At 39.2% G+C, this 12,390-nt stretch overlaps 1 protein-coding gene across 6 annotated transcripts in view; it reads left to right on the top strand.

Moving 5' to 3' along the window:
• hipk3a (homeodomain interacting protein kinase 3a) overlaps window positions 1-12,390 on the top strand; it is a 54,225-nt gene that overhangs the window by 27,239 nt on the left and 14,596 nt on the right. For all 6 annotated transcript variants that reach the window (XM_066700487.1, XM_066700486.1, XM_066700483.1 and 3 more), the window contains exon 3: window positions 9,130-9,253. In XM_066700487.1, the coding sequence (XP_066556584.1) occupies window positions 9,130-9,253 (124 nt within the window). The remainder of the gene's footprint in view (window positions 1-9,129; window positions 9,254-12,390) is intronic.

The following is a 12,390-nucleotide window of genomic DNA, read 5'->3' as shown; positions in this document are numbered from 1 at the left end:
GATGTTGTTGATATCCAAAGACATTGTATTACTGACCATTCAAGATGCCATGGATACCTAGATCTTGCTGCATGATAAAGGGATTAATAAATCAAGCATAAGTCAAGCATCCTACTGTGAGAGCCAGGATCGCTTATGATAAGAGGCTTGTTTTTGTCACTCTCAGGCAATGTAATTGGGTGGATTTTTCAGTAATGAACAGCCCGAGGAGAAGATGTTGTTATGGGTGCTAGTGAGTGCCTATTAGTCCTGACTTTGATGCACTGACTGTGCCAAATAGAAGGTTAATAACATTAGGGTGCCATTAGTTAATCTGAGTCGAGAGAGACGCATGCAGCGGTATGTACTGCACTGCTCTTGGTGCGGGTGGAAAAAGCCCGTGCAGCTTCAGACCCTCTGTATCAGATCCATTACAAATTGTGTCTGAAAGCCCAATCGCTCCCGAGTCTGTGATGTTGAGCCGTGTTTTGTCTGCGATAACATCATTGTCTAATGTCTGGGTGCTCAACAGGGTAATATATAAATTGTGGTAAAATTGTAGAATGGTAAAAAATAATCAATGACTGTGTTTTGTAATGCATACACACCAATGCTATTGCGTGGTATATTTGACATTCACGTTGAAAGTTGTGGCTGCTGTTATTTACAGACCCTGACATCTCTGGGGTTTCCACTCACAAGCACGATTTGGTAATGCTGTCACCTGAGTTTTATATTTGTCTTGTACACCTAGCAATAGACCTCTGAATTGGGTTGCTACATGACTGACTGGAGGTATGCATTACCTTTAATTGCGATGCGATTACGAATGATAGTACCTGAAACCTGGGATTCGGTTGCGTAAGGGCACCACTTTAACATGCTGTCAACCATTGAAGAGCCGGTCTAATCGTTACTTTGACATTTCCACGAGAATGAGAAAAACAAAGCTATACCATCAATGCAGTGGCCAAACTTTAGCCTGTACATTTGTACTTTGGATTTACGTAACTGATAAGAATCTCAGCACGCGTGTGTGTAAGAGGCATAGTAGCAGGTTCTTGTTTACCTTACCCCCTTTTTTTTCATGGTGGGTGGGGGCAATATTTTTCGAAGCAGAGAAACGTTACATCACTTCAGTGGATTGCTTGAGAGCATTTACTGCTTAATTGACCTTAGCGAAAATGAAAAGGTCTCAGACATTTTAACATGTAAATGCCTATTCTATTACATGGTCTGTTGTTAGTGTTGTGTTTTTTTTTTTTTACCTGGGATGGTAATCTTAACACACTGAGGTTTGACCTGTTTACAGTTATTTTAGGATTCATCTTACACTATAGACAAAGGTTTATATCAAGGGATCCACTTGGGAGCCTCTAGTGCACTTTTAGGGGATACGTTTTATTTAATAACTGTCTTACATGTCTGAAGGCGATTTGATGCTTTTTAATATGAATTTCATTTTATGATGTCTGTGACTCAGTAAGAACGAATTTACACCAAACAACCTAATTTGCATCTCTGACTCAAGTCGGTGTGAGATTTGCTCTCCTTTCAGGGGTGTGCTTTTACTTTAACTATCTATCCTCCAATTTTCATATCATAAAAAAATGGCCTCATGGGACAAGATGAGGAAAGAGAGGCTGTAGAGAATCCACAAAAACCCTGAGCAGCCGTGTTTGTCAGCCAGCAGAAAACAAATGATATAGCAGATTCTTCAGCCTGGAGATTGAGCTCGGCAGTGTCCTCACACACACATGGGGAGCCAGTTCTCATGCAACGCTGGTATATAACCCTCCATTAAATGATTTCTGGTACACAGCAGAAAGTGTATGTTGGCTTTAAAGGAAATGTTCATGTTCACTTTAGTGGTTGCAGATTAATATCAATTAATAATAGCCAATTCAAAACTGGTGTAAAATAATTGCCCATATATTGGTTTGTACAGTATGCAATTTATTTATTGATAAAAATATATATATAATGAATTGTGAGCTCGGTGATAACTAACATTCGATCATGTCATTAATATCTTTAATGGGTTTCACGTGTCCACTAAGGTTTGCTCTTGTCATCTGGTTTCAATAGGAGAGTTTAAATGTGATTTGATTGGATATTAGATGGATGAAAGGGAGGTGCCAAAAAAGGGTGTGCAAGTCACGTGGTCATAGTGTTTTTGCTGGGAGCCTTTTGAATACATTGGCCTCTCACCACATCTCTAGTTTGTCGCTTTAACTTTAAAAGGCATCATCTAACAATGTGTGCTTAATTGCCACGAGGGTTCTCATGAATGTTTAAAGTTTTGTTCATAACCAGGTGAAACCAGTTACCTGATTACACTGATTATGTGCAGAACAGTAACCTAACCTAATGGAAGCATCACCTTTTGTCTTGTGTTCTTTGTCACAGATATGGTTGTTTGTATTGCCTTAGCTGCCCTTCTAGGTTTCTTGGCTGACAAAGTGACGACAAAACTAAAGCAAGCAATTTCTTTGCTTAATCGTGAATGTGCTGATTTACACACATTTTAAGATTAAGTGCTTCTTACTTGCAATGGGTCGGACACTGTGTACTGTGAAAGCTGTAAAGTCGGTTAAAACCAGTTTGTAGAAACAGTCTGGGGTACTTGGCTTTAAATTTACATTGGTTCAAGAAGGAAAAAAAAATCCCCCCTGTTTTAGGATGAAGAATTTGTCGATTTTGATTGTGAAACTTGTCATGTAACAGTGCTGGTGTTTTGTCCCCCTTAAATAAAACGTTCCCCTGTGAAAGGGTAGTGTATTTTAATGCTGTAAATAGTCGCTCACAACGCTGCAAAGTGCTGTGTTACATCAAAATATATTGTGGTGTCCCGCTACGGGCTTGTTCTGGAAACAGAGTCCTGTTGTCGAAGGCTTTATTCTCGTGCTGGAATGTTGTTATGAATGGCAGGCTGTCCTTGCAGGGTGTGGAGCCTGTCAGAGAGAAATACACAAGTCACATGTCTGTGTAGGCCCCAACATGGACTCGTGAGCTTGCAGACATTTGTTTTACACACAGTCCTGCTGGTCTTTTCCACTACTTTTTATAGGTGTTATTTTTCTAAACCGAGTAGACTGCCTTTGTAAAAGTATGGCTTCAGCGCCTTATCGTTTTGACCGTGTTTCTCCTCACTTCCTTGTCATTGTACTGCCAAATGAGTAAGCTGAGAGAAAAAGGGAACAGAAGCAGAACGTGTTTTGCATGTATAAATGTCTCCCAGTGGCTATTTCTCATTTTCATATCTATACACTTTAATTCCTTGCAGAGTCCTTTTTAGTTTGTTCACTGCACTTTAATATATATTTTTTGCTGGCAAGTCAGATTCGAGGGCAGCTAAAACCGTAGCAACACAAAACTTGCTCTTGCTTCGATTTGTTGAATGCAGATGCATAAAGTAATTGCAGGTGTTCTCTCTGTAATGTGACCGAGACTTCCGTCAGAGCTGACATTAATATGTACCGCTCGCAGTGCGCCGAGTTAAGTAAATGCTTAAATGGTAGAGACTGGGGATTGTAATCCTTTATGTACACAGCTCTCTGAAGCCGAAGACAGAGCATTTAATTACTTGGTTGCTGCAAAATGCTGAAAGATCAGGTTGGTATTCAGTACCGTTCCCTCCCTGTAGTGTCATGATTTTTGTTTATTTATTAAATATATTAAATGTGTATTTTTAATGCATGTATTTTACAACATGAAGGTGAGGTTGTCGAGGTTATTGTTACCCGTGAATGGCTCCTCAGAGTCAGGCGCTGCACATGGAGAAGGAGGGCTAGTCTGTTACAGTGTGGACATTGCTTGGCCCCAGTATGAGATGTCTATGTGGACGAGGACGAGGGACATCGGTACTGTGAAGTCCTCCAGAGAACCATGTGGAAGTAGCTGGTCAATGACCCTTCTCTTTTATGAACAAAACGTGACAAACTGAAAAATGCCACATGAGTAATTACATAGGAAATGATGTGGAAAATGGTGACTTGTTGGCCACATGATTAAGACTGTGCATATATGTAGTTAACACATTTAGTGTGTTCCACATGTCCATTACGGTTCCCTTTAAGGATTGTTAATCTCCAGTCATTTAGGAGAGCTCTACAGGATATGAGCTTAATCTCATAGTCTTATGAATGTCCTTGCTTAATGTTTTAGGCTGAACCACACTGTAGAATGAGTAATACATGGATGATACTAATATGGAAGTAGCCAGTTTCTTTTTTTTTGTATTTTATTTTAAATAGTCTGCCAAGGATCAGATATTTTCGGCAGAGACCATTCAGAGTGAGTTTTGCTTCTGTCACATCCTTCTTAGTCACCTCTGAGTCCCTCCAGTAAATGAAAGCCTGTGTTTTGAAAGCCTTGCGAATGGCGGTAGTTTGAAAACAATCTGACATTACAGGTTCCTGCTTCGAGGCGCTGCTGTGGTCTGGAAGTCTGGGTGTTGCTGGACTTTGGGCGCTGTGCGTACATGAGAGTGCGCCGATGGCAAGGAGTAATGTTCACTGTTAACACTGCTGTCATTAGGACATGGCTACATGCCAGCTAAATACTTGTAGCGTTAGCTCTGCATTCATAGCCATTATTTTGTAACGGTTGTGTTTAGCAAGGCTGGCACGTAAGGTGAATCTATGTAAAGTACATTACTATATAAACCCAACTTTAGTCGACTGAAAACCTTTTCTAAAGTATTTTATATCTGTAAATATTAAGGTTATGTGTCTGTATAATATCAAATCTTTTTATATTAAAGAAAATAAAAGTTCAATAAGTTGTAAAGTAGTGTAGATTGTACGGCAGATTGCAAGAGAGTATAGGCCTGCAAAGCTTATATATATATATATATATATATATATATATATATATATATATATATATATATATAATGGTATTTGGTTTGCCAGTACAAAGTACCCTCAGATACTTTACTTAGTTTATGATGTTACGGTGATATTTTGGCATTTTGTAATCTAATGACATGGTTGATTTTGTCACTTTAAATATAGGCCTACCAGATGCTCTGCCTTGCCAGAAATTGAGTTCTCTTTTTTTAGTATTTAGTTTAAACTTGAAAATATGAGCCTAAAGTGAGCACAATTTATTTAGAGTACAGATCAGCATTATGAAACTGTTTAAATGATTTTCAAGGGGGTACGTTGAGATGATAACATCCAGTGGCTTTTAATGTAAATATTGACATAGCTAAATGTGTCTTGGAAATTTGGCTGGTGAAATATAATGCTTTGTGTTGTTTTTGAAGCTTATTTGTAAACTTTCTGGAGAATATTACAGACAAGCTGCCCCACCAAACACACAATTAATGCAGACTGGCTTTTTGGATAAGCACCCTTCTCTCTGATGACGGTTTGCATGCTGCTTGCTACCGGATATAATTTTCTGATATTGATGATTGTGATCAAGAGTATGCAGTCATTTCATATTTTGAACTTCCGTTGTTTAGGGGTTTAGAGGAAGGGGTGAACGAGCACCAAAGATAGTTATGCATTTAAAAATTATAATTTCTAATCTAAAAGTAAACATGAAATGTAGGAAACTACTATATGACAATTATTTTTAATTGCTCTTAATGACAAACTACAGGTGTTTCTGAATGTGTTTCCCACTGGCTATTGCTGTATACATAACCACATTTCCATAGTGACAATCAATGTAAGTGTGAGTAAAAGCATTTGGCATTTAGCAGATGGGAGGTTGTGAAAACGTTTGTCCACAACTGTACATTCTGCTTTAAGGGATAAGATAACCAGGTCTTGGGTGTAACTTATTCAGAAACTGGGTGCCTCCTTCTAGTACAGATACGAGTGAGAGAGACGTACTAACGGACACTAAATTGTAATGTTAAGCTTCATAACTTGTGTAGGGAATTTTTCGATGGTCAGATATTTACACATGACATTTACTTGCACCTTGTTGAGCAGATGATGATATTTCAGGCTTACGCTGAGCACAGTAGCAGTAGGTTGCACTTGTTTGTGAGTCATTGCCGCTTGCAGGGACTGCGTGAGAAAATTCGAGCTGGTCTCTGCTGCACGTTGGGAAACATGTGGATAGTCCATTTGTGGTATGGCCAGCTGACTTGATTTGAAATATGACCCCTTTCAGTTTATTTTGCTAATTCCTTTTCCCCTGACATGCTTGTTTCCTGTTGCTTAACTCCCATTGAAGCTGCTTTGTAGTCAGTGTTATTCCATCTTTTCTGGTGATCACTTGCTCTACTGAGATTTTACCTTATGTATTGCAGCAAGTCTTCCTGTTGCCTCCCCCTTCCCTGGGGAGGAATAAACTAACCAGCAGGCCATATAAGACTTCAGCACCAAAAGCTCCCAACTATAGAACTTAATGGTATTTCTCTTGTGTGAAGCGTAGCGTAACTTGCAAGGAATTTGTGTGACCTAACGAACGTGTCTCACCTGAACTGCTATCATGATATGATGGGCTAGCATCAGTGTAACAAATCTATCCAATATCCCTCTGTAATTGTGGAAAACAATCTGGTTAATGGCTTTCCTTGTCGACTCACGTCTTGTAAATAAAAATCAACCCGACAGAATCTTATCTGCAGACTCGGCAATTCTGATATTAAAATAAAAATAATTTTCCCTGTGGTGTTCTGATAATTTCACAGCTTGAGAGTAAATGCAAGATCCTTCACTTATTGTCATATTGAAAGCATGATCAATTGAAGACCTAGATGTGCAGACAGGCAGAACATAACGTATGATATGCTGTTCAGGGAGTATTGCATCACACACACAAAAATCTATTTGTTGAACGTTAGATGTGAGCACATAGCCAGGCATGCCTCGAGCTCTGTGTGTATCAGCACTTTTAAGAGACCATTTATATCTGGCCTTCAGTGCGTGAACGGAATTATGCCTTTAATAATTAACAGGCCACAAGTGCAAGGCCACTATCCTTTCAGGCTCTTGGTTGTAACTACATAGCATGGAGATGTTTAGCTTAGAGAGCACAGTAAGGCATGTTCAAGTTCACCCTGGAATGTCTTTTTTTTGCCCTAGGGCAGCTGGAGTAAACGTTTCTGTTTAGCACGGTATTGAAAATCTGCTCTTCAAGTACTGCCATTTATGATTCCTAACCTTCTAAGGTCAGGAACAGAAAATTAAAAAAGGCAGGTGAACTTTCAGAGGAAACATTTTTTTATGCTGCATAAAAACCGAGTCGAAGGGGTAGTGTTTAAGTTTGTGTGGCCCGTTGCATAAACAGACCTGTCTGTGATCGCATGTTTCTTTCTCGTGGTAATGCACTCCCTTTTCGTCCATTGCGCAGTATAAATGCCTCTGCCAGCGACAGCCTTTTAATGTGGCTGAAAGAATAAGACTTCACACAAAGTAAACATTGCGTGCAGTATGACGTGGGATCCAGTTTTGTTTTTAACCAGATACGAACCCTCTTCTTGATTGATAGCTACAGTTTTCCATTTGTTAGGAGCTCTGGGACATTTACATTTAAATGTCCACTCCCAAAAGATGGTGGTTTGCAAAATATTTTTTTTTAGTTTTATTTACATCTGCAATATGATGCCCTCTTTTGTGTTCTGGAAAAAGGTACATATTGAAGTTGTTTGATGTCCTTCAATCTCTTGTTAATTCCCCCCCAAATTAAGAGTGATTTGATAGTTCAGTTGTTTCCTCTCTTTTGCTGCCTTTTTCAAGTCTTTTTAAAACCAGAAATGTTTCCCTGCCGAGTAGTTACTGAGGGGTGTAGTTATCCAGGCTGCGTGAAACACACAGCAATTATGTGGTTATAGTCTAGCAAGAACCCATTGACTTCCTTGAGCCTGTATATTTTAATTGATTGTTTTCTGTGCAAAAGTAAGGACATACAACATAACACATAGCAGTTAGGACCCCTATATATATATGTATATGATACTTCAGCTGTTGATAATTTATTCTGGGCACTGTCTGCACCAGAGTAATAGATTAGAGACTTTCCACATTTTCACCTCTTTCATTCCTGTTTCCTCTGAGCACAGTGGCAGCCAGTGCGGGGCTGGAGAGGGTTTAAGTTTCTGCTCTTCTGCTCTCCATCTGTTTGCACTTCAAGCATCTTGTTTCAAGGGGTCTCCTTTCTCTGCCAGGGTTAGCTGGGCCTATAAGGCAGTGTTGTCTGCCCCAAGGTATACATGCTGTTGTCATTAACGCACAGGTGTTTAACGCCAGAGAGCTGCCGTACTTCTGGTGCATTAGATGATTTAATCTTGTCAATGAAATTGAGAGGATGCATCATTTTTAGATTAATGAAATGTTGAGCATGTCAACTTTCACAATCTTATATTGTGACGAATGCTAAACAGTATTCCCTAGAAGTCTGAATGAGGTGTAAATGTTGCTGAAAGTATCCTTGAGAGATTTTATTTAGACAAAATTGGCACTACTTCAAATTTAAAATCAATTATATATATATATATATATATATATATATATATATATATATATATATATATATATGTATAAAGAGGTGGGTTCTGCATATTTTTTCTTTGCTGTTAAAAGCTACCGTCATACAGCAAAATATATAGAGATATTTTCTTTAAGAAGTAGTCGAGTACAGTAGGTGAACTCATTTATTATATTAATTGTAGCATTTGCCTATGCTGTGCTGTAGTGCTTCTCAATTTGATCAACAAGGTGTTACATTCATCCTTGGCTAAGCACAGGGTGTTTTAGAAGTTTCCAAGGTAGCACTTATCTAGACTGTAGCACTAGTTAGCACAGGAATATTTATTTATTTTAAAACCACCTGCAATAAACATCTTGGAAGACTGTACTGCACATAGAATTTATGGTTTTCAAAATCCACATTCTCTTGGCCAACAAAATAAATATAAACTTAATTATTCCCATTAAAATATATATCTCCGTATTCTGTTACTTCCTTTTGTTCACCTAGAATTAAGTCTAGAAACTCACAAAAATAACTGAATTGGTGATTTTGAATGATAATGCAAGCTTAGTATTTTGTGTTCATTATAACTAGGTCCTGACTGTGTAACTATTTGGGCTGCTGTTGTACTTTTTCCTAAGGGAGTGAATTGTTTCATTGATTTTTTTTTTTTTTTTTTTTTTTTTTTTTTTTCCCATCTCCATTTTTCAGAGCGCCGGAGATTATTTTGGGGTTGCCGTTTTGCGAAGCCATAGACATGTGGTCACTGGGCTGTGTGATTGCAGAGCTGTTCCTCGGATGGCCGCTGTACCCTGGGGCTCTGGAGTATGATCAGGTAATAATCCACTTACGGTAAATCACTCCAAGCCTACAATCCACAGACAGACAGCAGTGAGGCCGCTTCCTCTCTCCTCCACAGTTAGAGCGGCTTGGTAAACCGGCAGCTGCTGTTCAGACAGATTAAGTCTGCCTACTGCTGTTGTCCCCCCAGAATAACACCGCTAACCCCGCTGTTTCCCAGGGAAGCTGGTTAGTAAACTGGTATTTAGATTCCTGCACAAGACCGTTTCTGACCTTTGGGATTTTCACATTTGAAATGAAACTCTCCTCACAACTCCTTGGCTCCTCCTGGCCTGTAATAATTGCTAAATCTGGTCAGAGTTTGGTTCCCCTTTGAGCTGTATGGTGCTGTATCATTTTTCCCACATAAACAATAGACATAAATTGTCATCGAGCCCAGTTAAGGATTTTCACACTGAAAATCCTTATTTTGCAGTTCTGCTGTAAGCCTAAAATAACACTAGGGCCCGACAGATATATCGGAGCACCGATATTATCGGCCGATATCGGCCTTTTACAGAAATATCTGTATCGGCACATATTCCACCAATTTATTTTCTCAAACTATTGGCTAAATATTTCTTTCAAATTTCCATAAAATCCTGTGAGACTTCAGACAAATAAATACGTTTATTTGGTTTTACAGTCGTTATTATAATTTACCATTATGTTATCATAGTTATGGTGCTTTAGTTGGCACTGGAAGCTCTGACTCTCATGCACAGCGGCGCCGTGCACACTACTGAAACAAACACACACACACCGAGAAACACAGGGCTCATAACCAATACACGTGTTTTACTAAAACACTCATAACCAATAGAAAGTGTTTTTGAAAGCTGCGCTGCAGTTGAGTGTCCATGGTTTTGATTGTTTTCATCATGACTGAAGATTACTGTATACTATGACATAGAGGCACATTTTACTGAAAAGTTCACAATAGGAATTAAAATAAAGAAAAACAGTAAATGTTCGCTGAAGAAGCTCAGATCACAGTAAAATAAAAAAATAGTGAAAAATGCATCTCTCAGACAATGTATTTATAAAACTGAAACTATACATTATATTTATAAAACTATTTCAAATCCTACGTCGTGTTTTGGCTGTGATTTGTATTGCAATACGTTTAACATACGTATTAAATAAGTTACGCTTTCAAGGGCATTTTTAAAAACATTTTTTAAAACGCGTGCAGCTGTGCTGTGCTGCCCTGTGTGAGCGGCAGTGTTGAGCACTGAGCAGGACTGTGAACCTGAGAGAACCTGACGCCTGTAAAATGCAAATATAATCTAGACCAGCACTTAACACTATCTTATTTGCTCTAATGTATAGAACATGCATATTTTTATATTTTTCCTTTATTCTCCGTTATTGTAATTTAATACATTTTTACAATGTTTGATTTGTAGTTATTTATGATGAAAATTAATGTTAAATCCATGTTCGAAAAGGTCTGTTTTGCAAGCTAACCAAAAAAAAGTAAATATCGGCAGATATATCAGTGATCAAGGAATTTGCTTCCCAATTATCGGTATCGGACCCAAAAAACCTGTATCGGTCGGGCTCTAAATAACGCCATCCCTTTGAGTGATTTTTGGGTCATCTGCTTCTCTCCTGCTGTGCTGTAAAAAAAATAAAAAAAATAAAAATGCAAGTAAGTTTCCAAAGCAGATTTATTTTTCTTAAATGTCCTGAGGAATTTGTTGTAGGGGTAGGTTGCCATGATTGGCAGCAGCAGCAGTAGATTGTGTGCCATTTATTTGCACAATTCCCCGTGGGTGCTGATTGTTGGAAATGTTTAGGTACTGGAGGGTGATTGCCTTTTCCCTTGGGACTTTGTACGGCACGACTCTGTTCAGGGGGATTTCTTGTTAGTTGACAAGGACACTGGGAGCAGCGACAGTTTGTTCTGAAAAGCTTCTTTGAATGTACTTTGTTGAAAGCCCTCAAAGTGAGACTCCCTTTGGGATTGGGACAACGTGACCCAGAGTGATTGTTACGTTCAGAGACATGTGTATCAATAAATAAATAAGTGATCTTTCAATTTCTGACTGCAAGCGGCAAAATTAATATGGGATCCCAGCTGAGGCTTTTCCAAATAAGAGCCACGTCTACCTGCTAACCTCCCTGGGTTGATCTGAACATCGGGCTCGGGTGCAAAATGGAGCTGGCCGTGCCCCCGTGCTGGCGGTGCAGATGCAGGGGAGCACAGTGCTGATGACACATCGCCACACACTGCCCGAGATTAGTTGAGATTCAAGCTTATTGTCCCCCTAATAGTGCAAGAGCTGCATGTCTGTCTGGATGGGCAGTGCTGGGTCTAATCTGACAGGCAGCTGCTTGTGTATTAGCTCTGCTACCTTTATTAGATTTGACACCAGGGCTGTAAATCTGGCTCCCAATTTAAAATTCAATTGAAAAGCTTAGCTGTTACTGCTTACAGGCCATACATTATGCAACGGAAGAGAATGTTAACTAAAGCCATTGACGCCAAAACACCCCTGCTGTACCTTTGTTTGGAAATGTCCTGATGTGCATATTTGAATATTTTGTATGGTTTTGTGTGTGTGTATATGTATAAACACATGTATGAGTCTGAATGGTCTGATTAAAACAAACAAACAACAACGATATCAGTTTGAGATGCCATTTCTGTGTCCCCTTCTCTCATCAGTTGAACTATGCAAAGTGTGCAGTGACCTGGGGTCTGCTGACCGCGAGGCACTCATATGCCAGAACAGGTTCTTATTACATCACACCAGCAGAATATATTTTTAAATCAAAGCAGGGCTTTGCTTGTTGTGCCCTACTTTCATCAGCAGGATCTCATTTACAGATAAATGAAAACTTATTACCGACTGGCTAAAAGGCATTAAAAAGCAGCCATGGAAGCTAGGTGTGTTCCCGAGAAAAAACAACGCAGCAGACTCTTCATTTGTCGGCTCGCTTAACCGAGTATTGATTTATTGCTTTGAACATTAGAACATGTTTAATTTGGTCGAGTGGTGCAATGACATGCTTTTCTGAAGGTAATGGGATTATAGCTGTGGCCGGACGTTTGCACCCACTTTTGTTTCAGTGCAAAACACTCCGGTTTGTTCTGATCTTACCATGTAGTCTTGTGTGCGCTCT

Source organism: Amia ocellicauda, chromosome 4 (genome assembly GCF_036373705.1).
Source record: "Amia ocellicauda isolate fAmiCal2 chromosome 4, fAmiCal2.hap1, whole genome shotgun sequence".
Classification (NCBI taxonomy): Eukaryota; Metazoa; Chordata; class Actinopteri; order Amiiformes; family Amiidae; genus Amia; species Amia ocellicauda.
The sequence above is the reverse complement of the archived record's forward strand: the minus strand, read 5'-3'. Positions and strand labels throughout refer to the sequence as shown.